Source organism: Odontesthes bonariensis, chromosome 2 (genome assembly GCF_027942865.1).
Source record: "Odontesthes bonariensis isolate fOdoBon6 chromosome 2, fOdoBon6.hap1, whole genome shotgun sequence".
NCBI lineage: Eukaryota > Metazoa > Chordata > Actinopteri > Atheriniformes > Atherinopsidae > Odontesthes > Odontesthes bonariensis.
Genome location: NC_134507.1, coordinates 1,713,945 through 1,738,232, shown reverse-complemented (window position 1 = coordinate 1,738,232; position 24,288 = coordinate 1,713,945). Strand labels below are relative to the sequence as shown.

Below are 24,288 nucleotides of genomic sequence, written 5' to 3'. Positions count from 1 at the left end.
TGCCCCAGGAGGCATCCCAACCAGGTGCCCCAGGAGGCATCCTAACCAGATGCCACAGGAGGCATCCTAACCAGATGCCCCAGGAGGCATCCTAACCAGATGCCCCAGGAGTTATCCTAACCAGATGCCCCAAGAGGCCTCCCAACCGGATGCCCCAGGAGGCATCCTAACCAGATTCCCCAGGAGGCATCCCAACCAGGTGCCCCAGGAGGCATCCTAACCAGGTGCCCCAGGAGGCATCCTAACCAGGTGCCCCAGGAGGCATCCTAACCAGATGCCCCAGGAGGCATCCCAACCAGGTGCCCCAGGAGGCATCCTAACCAGATGCCACAGGAGGCATCCTAACCAGATGCCCCAGGAGGCATCCTAACCAGATGCCCCAGGAGTTATCCTAACCAGGTGCCCCAGGAGGCATCCTAACCAGGTGCCCCAGGAGGCATCCTAACCAGATGCCCCAGGAGGCATCCCAACCAGGTGCCCCAGGAGGCATCCTAACCAGGTGCCCCAGGAGGCCTCCAAACCAGATGCCCCAGGAGGCGTCCTAACCAGGTGCCCCAGGAGGCATGCTAACCGGATGCCCCAGGAGGCATCCTAACCAGATGCCCCAGGAGGCGTCCTAACCAGATGCCCCAGGAGGCGTCCTAACCAGATGCCCCAGGAGGCGTCCTAACCAGGTGCCCCAGGAGGCCTAATTAACCAGATGCCCCAGGAGGCATCCTAACCAGATGCCTCAGGAGGCCTCCCAACCAGGTGCCCCAGGAGGCATCCTAACCAGGTGCCCCAGGAGGCCTCCTAACCAGGTGCCCCAGGAGGCATCCTAACCAGATGCCCCAGGAGGCATCCCAACCAGGTGCCCCAGGAGGCATCCTAACCAGATGCCCCAGGAGGCATCCTAACCAGATGCCCCAGGAGGCATCCTAACCAGATGCCCCAGGAGTTATCCTAACCAGGTGCCCCAGGAGGCATCCTAACCAGGTGCCCCAGGAGGCATCCTAACCAGATGCCCCAGGAGGCATCCCAACCAGGTGCCCCAGGAGGCATCCTAACCAGGTGCCCCAGGAGGCATCCTAACCAGGTGCCCCAGGAGGCATCCTAACCAGATGCCCCAGGAGGCATCCCAACCAGGTGCCCCAGGAGGCATCCTAACCAGATGCCACAGGAGGCATCCTAACCAGATGCCCCAGGAGGCATCCTAACCAGATGCCCCAGGAGTTATCCTAACCAGATGCCCCAAGAGGCCTCCCAACCGGATGCCCCAGGAGGCATCCTAACCAGATTCCCCAGGAGGCATCCCAACCAGGTGCCCCAGGAGGCATCCTAACCAGGTGCCCCAGGAGGCATCCTAACCAGGTGCCCCAGGAGGCATCCTAACCAGATGCCCCAGGAGGCATCCCAACCAGGTGCCCCAGGAGGCATCCTAACCAGATGCCACAGGAGGCATCCTAACCAGATGCCCCAGGAGGCATCCTAACCAGATGCCCCAGGAGTTATCCTAACCAGGTGCCCCAGGAGGCATCCTAACCAGGTGCCCCAGGAGGCATCCTAACCAGATGCCCCAGGAGGCATCCCAACCAGGTGCCCCAGGAGGCATCCTAACCAGGTGCCCCAGGAGGCCTCCAAACCAGATGCCCCAGGAGGCGTCCTAACCAGGTGCCCCAGGAGGCATGCTAACCGGATGCCCCAGGAGGCATCCTAACCAGATGCCCCAGGAGGCGTCCTAACCAGATGCCCCAGGAGGCGTCCTAACCAGATGCCCCAGGAGGCGTCCTAACCAGGTGCCCCAGGAGGCATGCTAACCGGATGCCCCAGGAGGCATCCTAACCAGATGCCCCAGGAGGCGTCCTAACCAGATGCCCCAGGAGGCGTCCTAACCAGATGCCCCAGGAGGCGTCCTAACCAGGTGCCCCAGGAGGCATGCTAACCGGATGCCCCAGGAGGCATCCTAACCAGATGCCCCAGGAGGCGTCCTAACCAGATGCCCCAGGAGGCGTCCTAACCAGATGCCCCAGGAGGCGTCCTAACCAGGTGCCCCAGGAGGCCTAATTAACCAGATGCCCCAGGAGGCATCCTAACCAGATGCCCCAGGAGGCGTCCTAACCAGGTTCCCCAGGAGGCATGCTAACCGGATGCCCCAGGAGGCATCCTAACCAGATGCCCCAGGAGTTATCCTAACCAGGTGCCCCAGGAGGCATCCTAACCAGGTGCCCCAGGAGGCATCCTAACCAGGTGCCCCAGGAGGCATCCTAACCAGGTGCCCCAGGAGGCATCCTAACCAGATGCCCCAGGAGGCCTCCTAACCAGGTTCCCCAGGAGGCATGCTAACCGGATGCCCCAGGAGGCATCCTAACCAGATGCCCCAGGAGTTATCCTAACCAGGTGCCCCAGGAGGCATCCTAACCAGGTGCCCCAGGAGGCATCCTAACCAGATGCCCCAGGAGGCATCCTAACCAGGTGCCCCAGGAGGCATCCTAACCAGATGCCCCAGGAGGCATCCTAACCAGATGCCCCAGGAGGCGTCCTAACCAGGTGCCCCAGGAGGCCTCCAAACCAGATGCCCCAGGAGGCGTCCTAACCAGGTGCCCCAGGAGGCATGCTAACCGGATGCCCCAGGAGGCATCCTAACCAGATGCCCCAGGAGGCGTCCCAACCAGATGCCCCAGGAGGCGTCCTAACCAGGTGCCCCAGGAGGCCTAATTAACCAGATGCCCCAGGAGGCATCCTAACCAGATGCCTCAGGAGGCATCCTAACCAGATGCCCCAGGAGGCCTCCCAACCAGATGCCCCAGGAGGCGTCCTAACCAGGTTCCCCAGGAGGCATGCTAACCGGATGCCCCAGGAGGCGTCCTAACCAGGTGCCCCAGGAGGCATGCTAACCGGATGCCCCAGGAGGCCTCCTAACCAGGTGCCCCAGGAGGCGTCCTAACCAGATGCCCCAGGAGGCGTCCTAACCAGATGCCCCAGGAGGCGTCCTAACCAGATGCCCCAGGAGGCGTCCTAACCAGATGCCCCAGGAGGCGTCCTAACCAGGTGCCCCAGGAGGCCTAATTAACCAGATTCCCCAGGAGGCATCCTAACCGGATGCCCCAGGAGGCGTCCTAACCAGATGCCCCAGGAGGCGTCCTAACCAGATGCCCCAGGAGGCGTCCTAACCAGATGCCCCAGGAGGCGTCCTAACCAGGTGCCCCAGGAGGCCTAATTAACCAGATTCCCCAGGAGGCATGCTAACCGGATGCCCCAGGAGGCGTCCTAACCAGGTGCCCCAGGAGGCATGCTAACCGGATGCCCCAGGAGGCCTCCTAACCAGATGCCTCAGGAGGCATCCTAACCAGATGCCCCAGGAGGCATCCTAACCAGATGCCCCAGGAGGCATCCTAACCAGATGCCCGAGCCACCTCATCTGACTCCTCTTGATGCGGAGGAGCAGCGGTTCTACTCCGAGCCTCTCCCGGATGACCGAGATTCTCACCCTATGTCTAAGGGAGAGCCCAGACACCCAGCGGAGGAAACTCATTTTGGCCGCTTGTATTCGCGATCTCGTTCTTTCGGTCCCTACCCACAGCTCGTGACCATAGGTGAGGGTAGGAACATAGATTGACCGGTAAATCGAGAGCTTCGCCTTCTGGCTCAGCTCCTTCTTCACCACGACGGGCCGGTGCAGAGCCCGCATCACTGCAGACGCCGCACCGATCCGTCTGTCAATCTCCTGCTCCATTCGTCCCTCACTCGGGAACAAGACCCCGAGATACTTGAACTCCTCCACTTGGGGAAGGATCTCATTCCCGACCCGGAGAGAGCATTCCACCCTTTTCCGGCCGAGGACCATGGTCTCAGATTTGGAGGTGCTGATTCTCATCCCAGCCGCTTCACACTCGGCTGCGAACCGCTCCAGTGAGAGCTGAAGGTCACGGCCTGACGACGCCAACAGAACCACATCGTCCGCAAAAAGAAAACATGGCTTCTGTTCAATCCCATCCAAATCGTAAGATGGCCGCAACAGGTAGTTCATGTGCAGGTGGCTCAGGAATACTCCTGGCACTATTAATTTATTGTCTGCTTTCAAAGTTTGTAGATACTGGAACAAAATTTGTTGATTTAGGACCGTATTCTAATGAATGTTTCTCCCAGGAACGGAGTAAACTCGGCAACCCAAATCACAAACATTTTGGGTATGGCAGTTTTATGCTACTGTCCACTTTTGTATATCCAGGTTGGCATGCAGCGATAACCTTTAAACGTCACGGTATGAAAACGATCAAAACCGCATCTAAATCCCAAAGCTTTGAAGCAGTTATAATTACCATCTGCCTTCTGATGTCCGGGGATATACATCAGTGCCCCGGTCCATCTCCCACATGTGAAATGAGAGAATATGTAAACATGCAAAGCAGACGCCATATAGGCTTACCTGAAAACAACATCAGGAGCACCGCAGTGATCCCTCAGGTAAGCTCGGTGGAATGGGGCTCTTCCGTCAGGTTTGCTTGCATTTCAACTAACGCGGATATTTCTGCTGTTTTAACATCCACGGGAGATGCGAAGAGAGTGGCCGAGGTCAAGCTCGGAAGAGCAGACGGGAGTTAACGTGCTTCTGAAGATTGGCTACTGGGGCCTGGGTGCTCCTGGAGGGGAAACATGGAAGTGAAGGCTGACGCGGCTGCCAGCCTGGACTTGGAGGTCAATATCGTTGAAGAGACGGCGAACGACGAGACTGGTGGTCTTGAGAGTGATCTTGGACGGATGACGACTGAATAAATTCAACGCTGGGAGGATATCGTTAATCATGGGAATGTGGTAACTGAAGTCCTACGGGCAACTAGGTCTAAACGATGCATAAATAAAGCCATAATTAAGCATCGTAAATGGAAAGTGTTTAAAACTGTGAACAACTCTAAATTAATCTGGGACTCACGTAGCAAACCGAAAGGACTCTTAGGTGGTCACATAAATATAAGTGTTCTTTCTAAATGTGAACAAGTACAACATATTTTACAAGAATCAAATTTGGATTTCCTAGCAATGTCTGATTAGCGGAGCAACCAGAATTACTAATTCCTCTAGTACACAGATTGATCTAATTTTTAGTAATAAACCTGAAAGAATAATTAAATCTTATAACTTTATAACTGGACTCTCTGATCATAATCTGATACGAATGGCTAGAAAAGTAAATGGAAAGAAAGGCTCTGTTTCTGCACAGAACATGGATTATATGAAGATACCAAAGAATAAAAAGGAAGATTTTAAAAATGATGTGCAGAATATAAAATGGGATGAATTAATAAAATCAGATAATCTGGACTTTACTAGCCAGTATTTTGTGGATAAACTGCATAAACGTGCTAAAGAATTTTCAAAAATGTTTAGAAATAAAAATAAAAGGGCTTCCCTTCCGTGGATAAATGAAAGTATACTTCAAATGATGAAAGAACGAGATCAGATCCTAAAAGCATCATTGAAGTCTAAATTGACAACTGACAGACTTAAATTTACATCAATAAGGAATAAGATGACAAAAGAACTTAGAAAAGCCAAGGCAAATTACTTCCTTGAGGTAATAGTAAATGATAAGGGAAACTCTAAAATGACATGGCAGCAAATAAAGAAACTATCTGGACAAAACAATGCTAGAAAACAGATCGAACTGAGAATTAATGACACACTAACAAATGAGGCAATGGATGTAGCTGAAGCATTAAATCATTATTTTGTAGATTCGGTAGCTCCCATTGCCAACAGTTTTTCCTTAAACCAGCAATATGATATCAAGGAACTAATACCAGGACCCATTTTTAATTTTGAAAGAGTCTCTGAAGCGCAAGTTTTAAAAGTGATTGATTCACTCAAACCTGAATCTTCAAAAGATGTTTATGAAATGGACTCTGCTATGATCAGGGAGTGTGCAGGTTCATTGATTAAACCAATCACGCATATTGTAAATATTTCTCTGACTCAGGGTCGAGGGAGCTTCCCTCAATATTGGAAGCCTGCAGTTGTTGTTCCCATCTTTAAGAATGACGACCCACAGTTAGTTTCAAATTATAGACCAATAAGTACTCTCCCTGTTATGTCCAAAGTCATAGAAAAGTTAGCGGCGGACCAACTAATTCTTCATCTAAATCCTAGCCAACTCCTACATTCGATGCAAGATGGATTTAGGGCACACCACTCAACAGAAACGGCAACTGTTTATTTTATTGAAAGAGTTAAGTCTTTGATAGACAGAGGGGGCGTGGTTGGGGCGGTATTTCTGGATTTACGAAAAGCGTTTGATACAGTTAATCATAATATTCTTCAGTCAAAATTTGTTCAGTTTAATTTTTCTCAGTATACATCTAACTGGTTTAAATCATATCTTACTAACCGCTCTCAATGTGTTAAAATACAACATACAAGATCCTCCTTTAAAGATCTTGTAACAGGGGTACCCAAAGGCTCAATTTTGGGTCCAATTCTTTTCAGTCTTTATATAAATGACCTTCCATCTGTGTGCCAAGGCAGTGAGATCCTTATGTATGCAGATGATACTGTCATTTTTATTGAAGGTAAAAACCACTCTGAGGTTGCAGTACAGCTGACAAAAGTTATGATTAATGTTTCAAATTGGTTGAATAATTGTCATTTAAAACTTAACACTTCTAAAACTGTAGCCATGTTCTTTGCTAAAACAAAAAAAATCTTATACAGAGCCTGATGTTTTCATTTCAGGGCAGAGAATTCAAATTGTAAATGAATATAAATATTTAGGCATTATTTTGGACAGTAACCTGACTTTCAAGCAACATGTTAAAAAGGTGAGTAGGATCACAAACTTTACACTTAAAAAATTTAGGCATCTTAAAAATTATTTCTTGTATCTTTTGTGGATGTGTGTGTGTTGGGTTTGGGTGGGTTGTAGACAGATGTGTAACGCGTCTGTTTTTTTTATATGTATTGTAATTGTTTTATTTTTGCTGTAATTTATTCTTTTAATTAATAGGTAATTTTGCCATGCTCCTTCTGGCAGGGGGACTACCAATGGAAACTAGCCTTTTGGCTATAATTGGGTGCATTTACATTTTCTTTGTGAAATGTCAATTAGTGTACACTGTCCCTCTATAACAAATAAAGTTAATAATAATAATAATAATAATAATAATAATAATAATAATAATAATAATAAAAATAAGAGCTGAAGGTCACGGCCCGACGACGCCAACAGAACCACATCGTCCGCAAAAAGCAGAGACCCGATTCTGAGGTCGCCAAACCGGACCCCCTCAACGCCCTGGCTGCACCTAGAAATTCTGTCCATAAAAATTATGAACAGAATCGGTGACACAGGGCAGCCCTGACGGAGTCCAACCCGCACAGGAAACATGTCCGAGTTACTGCCGGCAATGCGGACCAAACTCTGACACCGGTCATACAGAGACCGAACAGCCCAGATCAAGGAGTCCTGCACTCCATACTCCCGGAGCACCCCCCACAAGAGTCCCCGAGGGACACGGTCGAACGCCTTCTCCAAGTCCACTAAACACATGTAGACCGGTTGGGCAAACTCCCATGCTCCCTCCAGGATCCTGCGGAGGGTATAGAGCTGGTCCACTGTTCCACGGCCAGGACGAAAACCACACTGCACCTCCTGAACCAGAGATTCGACTATCCGTCGGATCCTCCTCTCCAGTACCCCCGAAAAGACCTTACTAGGGAGGCTGAGGAGTGTGATCCCCCTATAGTTGGAACACACCCTCCGGTCCCCCTTTTTAAAGAGGGGGACCACCACCCCAATCTGCCAGTCCAGAGGCACTGCCCCCGATGTCCACGCGATACTGCAGAGGCGTGTCAACCAAGACAGCCCCACAACATCCAGAGCCTTGAGGAACTCAGGACGGACCTCATCAAACTCCTCGGTAGCAAGGCCCCCGAGGAGTTTTTTGACCACCTCGGCAACCTCAGCCCCAGAAATGGGAGGCCCCACGTCCGAGCTCCCCAACTCTGCTTCCTCATCGGAAGGCGTGTCGGTAGGATTGAGGAGGCCCTCGAAGTATTCCCCCCACCGACTCACGACGTCCCTAGTTGAAGTCAGCAGAGCCCCGCCCTCACCATACACGGTGTTGACGGTGCACCGCTCCCCCCCCTGAGCCGCCGGATGGTGGACCAGAATCTCCTCGAGACCGTCCGGAAGTCGTTCTCCATTGCCTCCCCGAACTCCTCCCAAGCCCGAGTTTTTGTCCTGCCGAGAGATCGCGGCTCCGGTCCTCCCGAGCGGGTCGTCGGGCTGGGTCCTGGTGGGCCTGGGGTGCCGCTGGAGGCGGCCGTCATCCAGACGGAACTCATGGAGGACCGGCGCCGCGATCTCTCGGCAGGACACCATGCCACAGGCGCCCCGCAGCTGAAACGGAGCCGCGGCCCAGCTGCGGAGCGCCTGCAGCCGGCGTCCCGCCGAGAGATCACGGCACCGATCCTCCCGTGGCGGCCGCTTCCAGCGGTGTTTCGGGCTCGCCGGGACCCAGTTTGGTGGCCTGCTCGGGAGGATCGGTGCCGTGATCTCTCGGCGGGACGCCGGCTGCAGGTGCCGGTCCTCCCGAGCGGGTCGTCGGGCTGGGTCCTGGTGGGCCTGGGGTGCCGCTCGAGGCGGCCGTCATCCAGAAGCAACTCCTGGAGAAGGCGATGAAATTATCCGAGCTGAATGCACCACCGGATGATGTCACTGACCCAGACACGACGGCGTGTGCGTTTCAGACGAATCTCGGACTGCCACAGCAGGTACAAGGACGCGATCAGCCATGGATAGCCCCTTGAGCTATTCACTCGTTTTTTACTCGCGCGAAAGAGGCGTTTGAGGCGATGGAATTTAATTTACACCTGCGGCAACGATCGCGCGATGAAGGCGGTGCGAATATTCGCATCGCGTTTGGTGTGAACGCACCGTGAGTCTCTGTCCAGCAGACTGGAGTCAAAGAGAGACTCCTCAGTAGCATCTTTATCAGAGACGAGTCAGCCACAGTGAATGTTTCTGAGCCTAAAACAGGGATTGATTCCTCTAAAGCGTGTTCCTGTTTACTGTTAAAGATTAAAAACCAACGTTTAATCAGAATAATCTCTGAAATATAACAGATTTCCCTGCCTTTTCCTACACCTGTACGTTATATGAGTGTGCAGGGTATCAAATTCCTGAAGCTAAATCAGCTGATGTCTGTATGTTCATATTCACATCCACATACATCTTAGAAAGGGTTTTAAAAACTAACTGCAGTCATTTAACCACTCAAAAGCATTTTAGAGGCTGGAAGACAGAGAATGAACTCAGACATTTCCAGGAAGCCCTCTGACTATTTCAATCTCTTTTCTGTTTGTTCTTTACTTGGTTCATTTAAAACAGGCAGAATTCAGTCTGAGAGAATAAGTGTGAAACCTTCTCACATGCTTTAATATTATCAGTCACCTTGAGACTCTCTCTCTAAAACCTAACTATCAGGTTAGAAATCTCTGGGTAATATTGGACTCAGACCTGAACTTTAACAGCCACATTAAATCAGTAACATCAGCAGCTTTTTACCATCTAAAAAACATTGGCAGAATCAAAGGAATAGTGTCTAAAGCAGACTTAGAGAGACTGATCCATGCGTTTGTCTCCAGCAGGTTAGACTGCTGTAACGGCCTGCTCACTGGGCTCTAAACGGGCTGTAAGACAGCTGCAGTACATCCAGAACGCTGCTGCTCGAGTCCTGACTAGAACCAGGAAATACGACCATATTAGTCCAGTGCTCAGGTCTCTGCACTGGCTTCCTGTCGCTCAGAGAATAGACTTTAAAACAGCTCTGCTTGTGTACAAGTCTCTTCACGGTCAAGCGCCAAAGTACATCTCTGACATGTTAGAGCCATATGAACCAACTCGGGCTCTGAGAACCTCAGGGAGGGGTCTGCTGCCCCAGGGAGGGGTCTGCTGCCCCAGGGAGGGGTCTCCTGCTGGGGCCCAGAGTCAGGACTAAACAAGGTGAGGCTGCGTTTCAGTTTTATGCTCCTAAAATCTGGAACAGTCTTCCAGAAGATGTGAGACAGGCCTCAACTCTGACAATGTTTAAATCCAGGCTGAAAACAGTTCTGTTTAGCTGTGCTTATGACACCTGAAAGTATTTTATCTGCACTTCATTTCTTCACTTTTTAATTACTTAATGATTATTTTAATGGGTTTTAAATTTCTTTCTTTTTTAATTTCTTTCTTTTATTTTATTTTTTTTATTACTTTTTAATGGTTTTATTGCCTTCTTGTGATTTTATGTAGCTGTAAAGCACTTTGAATTGCCCTGTGTATGAATTGTGCTCTATAAATAAAATTGCCTTGCCTTGCCTTGCCTTAATAAAATACACCATCATATACAGATCACATCTCCTCCTGCTGGCATTCTTTTTCCTTTTTGCCTTCTTTCCTTCCAGCTTTCACAGCAGCTGCTGCTGCTTTTCACTCTGACAGAATTAGAGGTTCTGATTGGTCAGCTGATACCACCTCCTCATGAACATGAACACGCTCATATTCAGAGTCAGAAAACCTGGGCTGATAACCAGCATCCTACTACAGCTCAACAACATCTCCGCTGTTAGGGTGAGTTAAGCCAGATCACCTAAAAATAAGGTTAAAGTCAGCCTGAATATTTCCAACCTGCTTCACACCCTGTTTGGGTTGCCAGTATACGTTGCCATGGTGATATCCCAGATAAGAAGAGTTCTCTTACTTTGTGTCTGATGGTTCTGGAGGTCTGGATGGGTTCCTGTTGGTAGAGCGACCGCTGGATGCTGCAGACTCTGCTCTGTCCATCTTCTGGACTTCAGTCAGTCTGAGAGAAGAAAAGAATGAAGACAAACACGTCTGTTCAGGTCTCACAGCCAAACTGAAACAAGCTTTAACCTCCTGCTTTTCTTTCTGTTCCATGTCAGAAGGAACTTTTAGAGAAACGAGACGTCATTTCTTTCCTCCGAGCCGTCAGACTCAGTTTGTGCTGACCCAGCTGATCAGCTGTCTGCAGCTTTGTGGAGTTTGGATTTACAGATGAGTTACTGCTGCCAAAGCTGCTCTGAAGTCCTGATTAAAACACATCAGCCCCAGTTCGACTCCCGCACCGAGCGGCCCTGTGCTGCGTGTCTTTCCCCTCCCTCTGCCCCCTGCTTCCTGTCTCTGTCCTAACATTAAAGGCATTAAAAGCCCAACAAAAATACTAAAAAAGATAAAAGAAAAAGTTGTTCACACTCACCTGATTCTGACCTCAGGTTTCCACCTGCTGCTGTGCACTCAAAATGGAGCCTGAACTGTGACGGGTCATGCGCACAAGCATCGCCTCTTTGTAGTGAATCAGAGTTTTTTTCAGTTTTAACCCAGTGTTTTTCCATTCGCTGCTTTGGTTTCACTTTGAGTGGTCAGTCCCAGCTCGGGTTACGACAGAGCTTTCTAATGATTGGCCAGCATAGCGACTGATTATACATTGCAAACACAACACATACAGTATAATGTATCACGTATAATATGTCACATACTTTTAAAAAACTAAATTCTAAAACAAACAGTCGCTGCATCGAACAGATCAGTGTGTGGATGCAAAACAATTTCCTCCAGCTAAACTCAGACAAAACTGAAATCATTGTCTGTGGCCCACAGAAACAAAGAGAAAGTGTTATCAGTCACCTTGAGACTCTCTCTCTAAAACCTAACTATCAAGTTAGAAATCTCGGGGTAATATTGGACAGACCTGAACTTTAACAGCCACATTAAATCTGTAACATCAGCAGCTTTTTACCATCTAAAAAACATTGGCAGAATCAAAGGAATAGTGTCTAAAGCAGACTTAGAGAGACTGATCCATGCGTTTGTCTCCAGCAGGTTAGACTGCTTTAACGGCCTGCTCACTGGGCTCTAAACGGGCTGTAAGACAGCTGCAGTACATCCAGAACGCTGCTGCTCGAGTCCTGATAGAACCAGGAAATACGACCATATTAGTCCAGTGCTCAGGTCTCTGCACTGGCTTCCTGTCGCTCAGAGAATAGACTTTAAAACAGCTCTGCTCGTGTACAAGTCTCTTCACGGTCAAGCGCCAAAGTACATCTCTGACATGTTAGAGCCATATGAACCAACTCGGACTCTGAGAACCTCAGGGAGGGGTCTGCTGCCCCAGGGAGGGGTCTCCTGCCTCAGGGAGGGGTCTGCTGCCTCAGGGAGGGGTCTCCTGCCCCAGGGAGGGGTCTCCTGCCCCAGGGAGGGGTCTCCTGCCTCAGGGAGGGGTCTCCTGCCCCAGAGAGTGGTCTCCTGCCTCAGGGAGGGGTCTCCTGCCTCAGGGAGGGGTCTCCTGCTGGTGCCCAGAATCAGGACTAAACAAGGTGAGGCTGCGTTTCAGTTTGATGCTCCTAACATCTGGAACAGCCTTCCAGAAGATGTGAGACAGGCCTCAGCTCTGACAATGTTTAAATCCAGGCTGAAAACAGTTCTATTTAGCTGTGCATATGACACTTGAAAGTATTTTATCTGCACTCTTCGCTTTTTAATTAATTAATGATTATTTTAATGGGTTTTTAATTTCTTTATTTTATTTTTTTATTTCTTTTTTATGATTTTGTTGCCTTCTTGTGATTTTATGTAGCTGTGAAGCACTTTGAATTGCCCTGTGTATGAATTGTGCTCTCTAAATAAAATTGCCTTGCCTTAAAAGTTCCTGTTGTCTCTCCTTCAGCTATGTCACAGCCTTGAAAATGCTCCTGCTTTGCAAAGGTCTGCAGCGGGTGACAGCCGAGTACCAACAGACAGTAACTGTGCAGAAAGTGAAGGAATTAGTTGCAGCTCTTTGTTCAGCCATGGGCCGCACATTTCTGCGGATGGAGTACAACAGTGTCCTTTCAGAAACGACCTTATTGGATTTAAAAAGGTTTAAAAAACTTGCCTCCAGTGATGGTAGAGCTATTGATGAAGCTCTTCAGAGGATTAGTGCAGCAGCAGCAGCAGCAAAATGCACCCCCAGCAGCCAGCCAGCTCCACCATTAGAGGGCCAAGTGGAGGAGGAGCAGCAAACCTCTGCCGTTTGGAGGCTTTTTGATGCTTCACGGAGAAATCCAAAAGCTGATGCTGTAATGGAGGTGAGGAGCTACCTTGAGGAGCCCCTCATCCAGAGAGCAGAAGACCCACTGAGCTGGTGGCAGGCCAAGGCCTCAGTCTTTCCACGCCTGGTGAAGCTGATGGAGGCGAGACTATGTATTGTTGCCACATCAGTTCCTTCTGAGAGAATCTTCTCCAAAACAGGGCAGATACTCACGGAGAGGCGAAATCGCATCAGCCCATCCAAGCTGAGGCATCTGATCTTCCTGAATGCCAACCTGCCCTGAGGACTAAAGATTCTTTCGGTCAAGTATATATTCCGCTGGTTCCACTACATTAAAGTGGCTCTTATAGTAAGCTTTTCACCTCCAAGCACTGGAAAGTGGACCTTTATCTCCAATTGCTTTTTTTTAAACAGGGTTTGTCTCACAGAGTGCACTGGCTAGCTTTTCAACAGCTGACGGGTCAAACTGGCATCCATTGTCTTGTAATACAGTGGAAACCGCTTATAGTGGTCACGGATATAGTAATCAACCGCTTATATGGATCAAAAGGCTTGGGACGGAATCATTTCTATACAAATGCTGTTTAAATAATTCGTTTATAGTGATCAAGAAATCCGCTTATAATGTTCATTTTTGGCCATTTTATGAATGTAAACATGTGCAAAAATAATTTTAAAACTACGTGTAGCTATTTTATTTTTTACTCCCTTGATTCCTTTCTGGACGTCTGCTTCTGCCTCGCTAGCTAACGTAACGAGTTGACACCGGGCAGCAAGCGCGCGAATCATGGCTGGAAAAAGGAAGTCATGGAGGAGCATGTGTCCGAGGATGGGTGCTGGAGAGCGGATTGAATGCGCGTGTGACCGCTGGAAGCTCCAGGCTGGTTCTTGTAAGATGGGAGGCCGGTGTTCAGTCAATTTCTCCTACTTGTCGAGAATTGCTACTTTGTGGTTTTGCGCATGCGCCAAGCCGATTTTCTAAGTTTCGTTTTCACGCCAAGTAGCACAAATCGACAGAACACCGGTACGGAGGAGCATAGATCCGAGCAGGGGTGCTGAAAGGCGGATTGAATTCAAACTTTATTTTCTGACTTGTAAGAAAAAAAATGCACCGGCGGCACAGCAGAGAATAAGTTACGTACTGTATTTGAGTTAGCCTACAGTATGTCTGCGCACTGCGCAGTACTGTAATTAAACTTGCATGATAATAAAATTCAGTAAATGCTGAAGCTATCCGTTTCATTTAATTTTTCTCATTGAAAAACGATACAAATGGCATTTAGATGATATTCTGCATAAAAAAAACAAGTGAAATACCTGTAATACAGTACAAATTCGGTTTTAGTAATCAACCGCTTCTAGTGTTCAAATTGGCTCTGGACCAACGTGATCACTATAAGCGGTTTCCACTGTACTTGGCTAAAAGTTTTTTGGGTAATTGGCAGAGAAAGAGAACCAATCAAAAAGTTTAACTCCTGTAAAAGCTCATCTACAGCTGCATTAGACACAAGAAAGATGTGTTCCAACTTAAGGAGCACTGAAGCAATTTTAAGCTCAATATCCTTCACCAAGTTTTCATAATCCCGTCTGTCAAAAGCAGAATTTAATTTTACATTACTCTCTATAATTCATTCGACATTGACGAGATGTCATCTCAGCTTTTGGATATCATGAATAAGATTTTGATGTGTTTTTTTTTGCCACGTTGGCCAACATAAAGTGAATCATTTATACACAAAATTCATTCAAATGTAGCCAGCCCTCTCTAATTTTGAATATATATATATGTATTTATTTTGCTGATCCCTGTTCTGTGTAAAACTAAATTAAGATAAAGTTAAAATGAGACATTACTATCACTATTTTGGGCTTGCATACCTTTGTTGTTGCTGAAGTGAAAGTATGCAGGTTCACAGATAAAACCAGCTGTCTGGGCTGCCTCCACACAGGACTGTCCCTCTGGCACAAGAAGTCAGAGAGCTGAGAATACAGCGGGCCAGCTGGGGGGAGCCGTCACATTGGACACCAAGCCAAGGGTTGTGGAACTGACCAGGGTCCCAACCAGAGGTCATATAGTCCTTCTGCCATCAGCAGACCTCTGGAGAGGTTGACAGGAACCAAAGGAAGCTCTGCAGTACAGAAGTCCTGAGGGTTACAGATATGTTAGAGTAGGGCTGTCGCGGTGAGGGAATTCCCACCGCGGTGACTCATAGCCGCTCAACAGCGCGGTATGCGGTGATATTGCATTTTTGTTCATTAGGCTACTTTCCACGACATGCAATGTTAGATGAAAATCGAGCGCATAATCCGGCTTTTTCCCCAGCGATTCTGACATTTCATTTTTCTTTGCCTGTCATTTACTCTGCATTGTTGTTGCCAGTGCCACATGGCAAATATCAACATTGTTGCAGACCTGCGCACGTTTCGTTTAGTAATGACGGAGAAAAACGAAGCAGATCAGGGCAGCAGTTGAGCTCACGTGTCCGGGATACAGTTTTTTTTTAACAGACTGCCGCCGACCAACCAACCCCGGCACATTTTTTAAACTTTTTTTTTTTTTAATAGTTTCACCTACACAGTTTTGTTGAAATGATCAGGTATTTCCCAACAGCAAATGTGCACACCGAGCTGTGGTTCTGTGGTTTATTGTTGATATTAGACGGTCGCATTTACAACGGTAAACATGGATAATAAGGGAAGATTCAAAGCCATAAAGTGTCCGGACTAGGCAGAGGAGTAAAGCCGAGATAAAGGTAGGCCACTGCATTTTATTTTAACTTCTATTGCTACGACACTGAGTAGGCATATTCTTGTAATATCAGCTGCCGAGGGAGAATGAGACTACAACGAGTAGCATGCAGACGTGTGTGCGTGTGCGGTGCCTATATGCAAATATGACGACAGAAACGCGGCACCTCGCTGTGTTAATGTGTTTGTCCTGCCTTGAGGGGAATATACAATGTATCATTATTACTGTGCTGGCTTTAAAAAGTATCAGTTCTGTCAGTCGCTTTGTATCTACTGTGCAGTCTTAAAAACTCGTTCAGTTTCTCGAGTTGTTCTGCGCGTGCAAGCGGGCGTGCGGTGGGCGGTGGTGGCCTGGACACGCACCGCGGTGATTGCATTTTGCGGTTATCGCGACAGCCCTATGTTAGAGTTAGTTTGTGCAATCATATTGTGTCTTTCATCATGTTTACAGCGTTCATCTGCATCTATGTACTGAAATATATGTATTCCAAATCTGAGCAAGTAAACAAAATCTTCTCCAGTTTCGCCGTTAACCTCAAGTCCTTTGAAAGCAACGCAGGTGGAAGCAAATGCCGGCTTCCCGGAAACACCACAGCTAAATCATCATTAAATCATCAGTCCTGGACTGTCCCCTGGACTCCATCGACAATGTGGGTGAGAGGAGGATGTTAGCTAAGCTGACATCTATCATGGACAACTCCTCTCACCCATAGACATAGAACACTAGACTGAGCATTGGCTGCTGAGACGCAAGAAAAACGGCCGCCATCTTGGAGTGGTGAACGTTGAGAGACCACACCAGAGACACTGACAGGATGCCGGCTGGTGCGCTGCGTACTCCTGCTCAAACGAGAACGGTAGAGATGAAGAAACAAGGGATAACTTTTCACAAGTAAGATTTAACATTACCGTGCTATTGTTTGTATTTTGTAAACAGCATATTACCAGAGAGTTGAGTAGGAGCAAAGATACTGAAATCGTTAACAGCTATCGACCGTTGTAGGTTAACAGAAGAGTATAACTATAGTAGCTACAATTGCTTGGCGATGAAACTGATTAAAACATGACATGTTTGAACAACATAAAGTTGAAACAAGTGATTGAAGATAAAAATTGTAAAAGCCAATAGGAGTAAAATTTCAGTCCACACTGAGTTGTTAGGTAGCAACTGATACCAACTGCAACTTGGTCAGCAGCTAACGTTAGCGTTAGACCATGCGCGTCGAGAGACCTGGTCATTCGGGGCTTCAGCCCCGAATCTCCGGGCTTCAGCCCCGAATCTCTCTGGACTGACATAAAGAAAAATATGTATAATAATAATAAGAAGAAGAACGAAGAAGAAGAAAAAGAAGGAGAGCTCCGTCACGGGACCACACTTTGAGCGGTGATAGACTACCGCGGCGCTGCTGTCATCATGCAACTTTGTAACCAGCTCAGACCGCAGGATTCTGAGGCGCGGTGAGGAGCGGTGAGGCAGTGCGGTGAGGCGGCGCGGTGAGGAGCGGTGAGGCGAGGCGGCGCGGTGAGGAGCGGTGAGGCGGTGCGGTGAGGCAGCGCGGTGGGGCGGCGCGGTGAGGAGCGGTGAGGCGAGGCGGCGCGGTGAGGAGCGGTGAGGCGGTGCGGTGAGGCAGCGCGGTGGGGCGGCGCGGTGAGGAGCGGTGAGGCGAGGCGGCGCGGTGAGGAGCGGTGAGGCGGTGCGGTGAGGCAGCGCGGTGGGGCGGCGCGGTGAGGAGCGGTGAGGCGGTGCGGTGAGGCGGCGCGGTGGGGCGGCGCGGTGAGGAGCGGTGAGGCGGTGCGGTGAGGCGGCGCGGTGAGGAGCGGTGAGGCGAGGCGGCGCGGTGAGGAGCGGTGAGGCGAGGCGGCGCGGTGAGGAGCGGTGAGGCGAGGCGGCGCGGTGAGGAGCGGTGAGGCGGTGCGGTGAGGCGGTGCGGTGAGGAGCGGTGAGGCGAGGCGGCGCGGTGAGGAGCGGTGAGGCGGTGCGGTGAGGCAGCGCGGTGGGGCGGCGCGGTGAGGAGCGGTGAGGCGGTGCGGTGAGGCGGCGCGGTGGGGCGGCGCGGTGAGGAGCGGTGAGGCGGTGCGGTGATGCGGTGGCCGCCGCGCGAGTGAAAATATGCGATTCGCGCGAGTTCAAAAAATCCAACTTTGGCGAAATATTCGCGCCAGACAGCCTATCAGCGTTGAGATTCTGGACGACAGTGACGTGGAGACAGATGGACAGGCGCTGTCTGTGACATGCAGATGGGACTGCAGATGGAAATTAGCTTCAAAGCTACAATCAGGTGCAGGTCATCTCTTTACTTTGTAATTAATGTACTTTGCACATGGTCCCTGACTAAATAAAATAAAAAAGTTAAATCACCGCCTTCTCCAGGAGTTGCTTCTGGATGACGGCCGCCTCCAGCGGCACCCCAGGCCCACCAGGACCCAGCCCGACGACCCGCTCGGGAGGACCGGCGCCGCGATCTCTCGGGAGGACCGGCGCCGCGATCTCTCGGCAGGACACCAACCACAGGCGCCCCGCAGCTGAAACGGAGCCGCGGCCCAGCTGCGGAGCGCCTGCAGCCGGCGTCCCGCCGAGAGATCACGGCACCGATCCTCCCGAGCAGGCCACCAAACTGGGTCCCGGCGAGCCCGAAACACCGCTGGAAGCGGCCGCCACGGGAGGATCGGTGCTGTGATCTCTCGGCGGGACGCGGGCTGCAGGCGCTCCGCAGCTGGGCCTATAACGATTAACAGAAGTTAATCCTATAACGATTAACAGAAGTTAATCGTTATAGGAGAAGCTCATTGTTATAGCCTCCAACCCTTTAGGAGTGTTTTTTGTTCTTTGCGCTTTAGCCATAGAAAACAGCCTCCAGTTTTTAAGGAGAGAATTTCAGTTTTCTTACAGATCCTGTTCTTCCTCCATCTGGAGCGAATTTTTGTTATGACTTTTTTCATAGCCCCCTTTGTTTATTTACTAAAAATAAATTTGTTTGAACTACGCTACTCTCTGCATCTGAGTCCTCCCATTCCTTGGTCCTTGTCAAACATTCACAGCTCGGCATTCAACATGTTAAGCAGCTGGTCATGAACTGTGTTAAATTTTCATTTTAACACCGCCTTTTTTTTTTAAAAAATCCCAGGGGAAAAACCCCCTGACCCCTTTTAAAAATTATTTTCATGTCTGGGCTACAGCCCCGAATGTTCGCTCAAGCTACAGACGCCCCTGAGTTAGACAATCAGATGGACAGTGGATAGTATATTTTAGCTTTCCAATGGTATGTTGTGTGTTACAAAATGCGTGAAAACCCCCTTCCAACCTTACTTGACGCCTGTAGTGGAGTAATATTGGGATTAGTGTTGAACTATCCATCCATCCATCCATTATCTTCCGCTGGTCCGGGGATCGGGTCGCGGGGGCAGCAGCTTGAGCAAAGAGACCCAGACGTCCCTATTACATCTGAATTGACTAGCTGTCGACTGCTGTTCCTAGACCCACAGTGTTTACCTCATAAGCACTGACTGGCCTTAATTCTGTGCAATATGAGCAGTTCAGTGTAGTAAACCCCCAACACACACACACACACACACACAGTCACTGAGTATGTTGAAATGGGGAGTGGGGATGCACATTAAAAATGATGAACCAGAATGTATGTAAATGTATGTAACCAGCACTGACCAAGACTACGTTTGACACTTTTGAAGGTTTCCCAAAGATGACAGCTTGAGGAAGAAGTGGGAAGTGGCTTTGAGGAAAGAAGGATTCACTGCAACGAATAATTCAAAACTCTGTAGTCAACATTTCAAACAGGCTGATTTTGATTGAACGGGTCAGATTGTCCGACTACGTAATGGAGTTATTCCATCCCTTTTCAGCTTTCCAGTTCACCTCCAAAAAGTAGGTGTATCATCATAAGGCTATTGGCATTCGAATACATGTAAATATTTTATCGTCAAATATGTATATTGTTGCTGCTGTTGCATTATGTTTTGTGCATAATGTTTCTTCAATTCAGCTGGTGAAGGACAGGACTACATCTACCTCCAGAAGAGCTGAAGAAAGCCTGTTCATGGCCTCTGAGGATTCCCCGGAAATGGCAACCTCAAACCAACAACCTCAGCCTAATGAGGTGAATATTTCTGTTTTAAACATCATATCATAATTAGTGCAGTACCCATACAAACAATGTTTTCCAAGAAACTTGTCATGTTGAATTGGTGATGATGTAGATTCAGGGCCGTGAAGTTAGTATAGCCTTTTTTCCTCAAAGGAATGTTGCAAAGTAATATTAGTTAAGCGAAATAACAGGTTGGGGTTGCAGCTGATGACATTGTTAGGCGCACTGCATACCCGTGCCTTTTGCTGTTGTTGCGAAATTATATTTTTGTCCAAAACCCACCAAACTTTGCACTGTACTCACGCACACCAGTAGCAAGATACATGCCAAATTTGCGGTCAGTCCGAGACTTATGCATGGAACAGACAAACTGGTGGACAGAGTGACACACAGATGTTGCATCAATAGATAGATAGATAGATGTTCCAGGACATATAAAAATATCATGTCTTTCGCTGCCACTCATTAAAGGGGAACTCCGGGGCATTTGAAGCGCGTTTCCATTGCTAGAGGTTGTCAAATACTGACAGTAGGACACAGAGAGGTGCGTATCTGCGCTCCCTGTGTGGAGATCGCGCTGTTCGCACAGCGTGTCATGCGAGGCTAATACGTGGTGGCTAAGGGGCAAATGCTAACCTTTCCACGTAAAACAACAACTTGCACACTGCAGAAACGTCACACCACTTTATAAACCATCCGACAATAAAGTCACAAGCCTTACCATCAAAACCATATGCATGGTTCTCACATTACTGGCATGGGGACGTTACAAAACAACTTTATAAACAGCATGTAACTCACCGGCTGGTTGTAGGCTCGCGCATGTGAAAGCCCAAAAGAGTCGATGGAGAATAATCCCATATACAAAACAATTATATTCTCTAGAAAAAAACTGCGTTCAAGTATTTAAAACATTACAACAATACATGCCCAGTAATATTGTTTTAATGTTTTAAATACTTGAACGCAGTTTTTATGATATGTAACCCTTAAAAATTTTGGTGAAAAAAAATAACTTAATTAAAAAATGTATGAAAATCTGGTGTGCTGTATTCACTATGACCTTTTTATGGAGTTGCAGTTGAATCAAACAGGCAATGCATGACCTTGCAATAGGTTTCTGGCAAGCTGAATGAAATATAGGTCTATAACAGTGTAGTGTGAATGACAATAAAATAATAAACAAAGGATTGCAGTTAATGCACTTATTATATTATTCACATCCATTTTATTGATTATAGACCAAAAAAAATCTGCTCTCCACATTTGTCTCAACCAGGATTCAATAGAATTCCTCCCCGTCTTTCTCCTTTTTCCCCTTCTTATGGACAAATGTTTCCCAGGTTTTGCTTTAAGGTGAAGTAGTGCTGTATGGTACAATGGGTCAAAACACAGCTTCTAATCAAACAATTTGCAAAATTTTGCTCTAAAAACAAATAATCATGTGTCCTTTATCATAACTTCGCGCATGACAAAAAAAAAAAGATGTGAAAATTAGTGGTATGTAGTGAGTCATTATTTCTAAAATGTTCTGACCATTAATTTCTCCTGCCAAAGCGATTACACGGAGTGGAACGCATCACCACTCCAAGATGGCGGCCCCGCGTCTCGTTAGCTTGTATTGGCAGAACGTCGGTTGCTCAGTCTAGTGTTCTATGTCTATCCTCTCACCCCTCCATGACACTGGGGGGTCCCTGTACAGCTCCTTCAGCAGCAGACTGTTACACCCACGGTAGAAGAAGGGGAGGTTCCGCAGGTCCTTCATCCCGGCAGCTGTCAGACTTCAACACATGCACCCACTGATCATGTTGTTGCCTTCCCATGATAATCATATAGAGAGTTTTCTTTATCCGTATTATTTATATTTTATTAAGTTCAGCTTCACAATGTGAATATTATTTATATTAGGTCACTTTACTTTTTGGTCGCTTTACTTTTTAGTTCTTGCTTTTTCTCGTTTTCTAATTTCTTGTTCCATGTCTGTTGTTGCTGCTGTGACAAGTTAATTTCCCCGTTGTGGGACAAATAAAGTACAATCTAATCTAATCTAATCTAATATCACCCCCCACATCAACCATGGCCGTGACCGCATGAACTGTGCGCGCAGACAGGCATGTGAACCAACGGTCATGTATAAATGCGCGCGCCCGAAGTAGAAAAGAAGACAACCGCGACCCAGCTTGCTGCGATAATGGGCTAATTTATAGCCATTTATATGTATATGTATATATAAATATATCTATATATATATATTTCTTTTTGCTAATTTATAGCTAACACTAAGCCAACACCAACACTGTATGAATACACAACTGTAAGCTACCGTTACGATATTAAACCCAGAGAGCAGGAGAGCTACTAGCCCCGCTAGCTGTCTGGGATGCTAGCAGGTGTTCGTGGCGGGAACTTACTAAACTAACTAAATTTACTCAACTACTACAATTAAATCATTTGTTTTTCATCTTACTAACCTTCAAAAACGATGGAGGCGGTGGTAATTCGGCATCTATTTTCTTTCCAAGTTGTCAGAGCCGAGAGAGTGGCGGGCAGCCCAACTGCCGGTAGAAAGTTCTGGAAAGTTCTAGAAGGTTCTGGGGAAGGCGGAGACGTCATGACGTCAGACGCACAGCATCACAGTTAGCTTAAAGTCTACTTCAAGCTCAGTTAAAGGCGGATTTCAGGTAGAAAAGGGAGCAAGAGAAGCTCAGCTGTAGACTTTAAAGTTCAACACTTACACAGAAAATAGGATCCTTTAGCTCAGCTGGTGCAGGAGCTCCATGAACTGAAGCTGTAGGTCCTCAAAGGGCGGCACGGGTCCAGGCCGCGGGTCTGAGTCCCAGGTCCGACTCTGGGGTCCCAGTCAAACCATTTGATCAAATTAATTATGGCGCCATCTGCTGGCCACCCTTCAACACAGCATTTAAAGGGCCGGGTGTTATAAAACAGACACTGTTCTGCAGAACAATAAAGGTTCCATGTGCATCTTGAAATGTTTGACTGTTTTATTAGAGACATTAATTATATACTTGTGTTATAACGTGATTGTGCCATCATAAAATACTGTATGTAATAGAGATATGCTTTAGTAAGATTTATAGAAAGGTGGAAAAATGTTTATGTAACAACAAGATGATTTCAGCTGAGTTGGGCTTCAGTCTGTTCCTCTTCTTTGTTACGACCCCTCCAGCTTTTCACTCGGCACAGAAGTAGCTGGCACATCCTCCTGACTGCCGGGACAGAAAAGTGTTGCCACATCACTATTTATTTCTTATAATAATAATTGTGTGACATAGAATATAATTGAAATACTTTATTAATCTCATAGGGAAACAGAGAAATAGCACATACATTAAATATTAGAAATAGAATAATTAATATTATTAGGTATAAAATAAATAACATTATAAATAAATGTACACTGAAAAAAGTGACTTTTTGGTGAAGTAAACTCTGTTAGAGTAACTGTCGTAATCTCTACCTTGTATTTTTCAGATTCAGTAAGAACTCGAGCTTCTTAAGTAAAATTAAACATTTTATTAACGTAAAACATGAATTATGGGGGAAGAATAAGTTTTACTTAGGTTTCCTCATACAATTTAAATGTTTAATAGTTGTATGTACATAAACCTAGAAATACTACATAAACTTTACTCTGAAAGTGTATTGTTAAAATCTACTAAGTTACTTCATAACAGCAAATACTACAGATATATAACATTTACTTAAATGATGTTCCTGCCTATGAAAAACAAGTATACTTTACTTAATTTGTTTAAATAAATATAACTTAAAACTTAGATGTAATTAAATGTTACTTAATATCTTCAAAACTGTTATGTTTTATGGTGAGTAAAATTGACTTGATATTGCAGCATTAAATATTACTTAAATCATTTGAGTGCAAATACTTACAAAGGGTTTTATAAGTAAATCTTATGAGTTGTTTTTTTCAGTGTACTAATATCCATCTTCCACGTGTTTGTTGTGTTCCAAAGAAACTGGATTCAACGATAACAGCTCATGTATGCTGAGGCATTATAGAGCGCTGCATGAAAGCAACGAGACCAACAACAGGGAACCAAGCTCAGGTCAGCCATTAACAGCTCGATCATTCAGAGCTTCATATGTCAGGCGAAGAATCTTAGATTCTGTTCTGAATCTAACAGGGAGCCAAAGAAGAGAAGCTAAAACTGCAGAGTTTTATGGTTTTTATGACCCCTCAACTGCAAATTTGAGGGAAATTCAGAAGTGAAAATAGAGTCCAAATCAAATCAAATCCAGTTTTCATGGATGTTCTGGTTGAAGAATGGTGGAAAACCTGAACACACACCAAAGGTTACACATTTATTCAGATCTACACCTAAAAGAAAAGCAGAATA

The 24,288-nt window shown here is 47.3% G+C and overlaps 1 protein-coding gene across 5 annotated transcripts in view; it reads right to left on the bottom strand.

Moving 5' to 3' along the window:
- The window catches only part of LOC142388616 (NACHT, LRR and PYD domains-containing protein 12-like), an 83,917-nt gene extending 72,855 nt beyond the window's left edge, over positions 1 to 11,062 (bottom strand). For 2 of the 5 annotated variants that reach the window (XM_075474080.1, XM_075474090.1), the window contains exon 1: positions 10,713 to 11,056. In XM_075474080.1, coding sequence (XP_075330195.1) covers positions 10,713 to 10,909 — 197 coding nt within the window. In that variant the 5' untranslated portion in view covers positions 10,910 to 11,056. Of the gene's footprint in view, positions 1 to 10,712 lie in introns of all 5 variants that reach the window. The other 3 variants (XM_075474098.1, XM_075474125.1, XM_075474116.1) reach the window with 2 other exon arrangements.
- Positions 11,063 to 24,288: the final 13,226 nt, after the last annotated feature.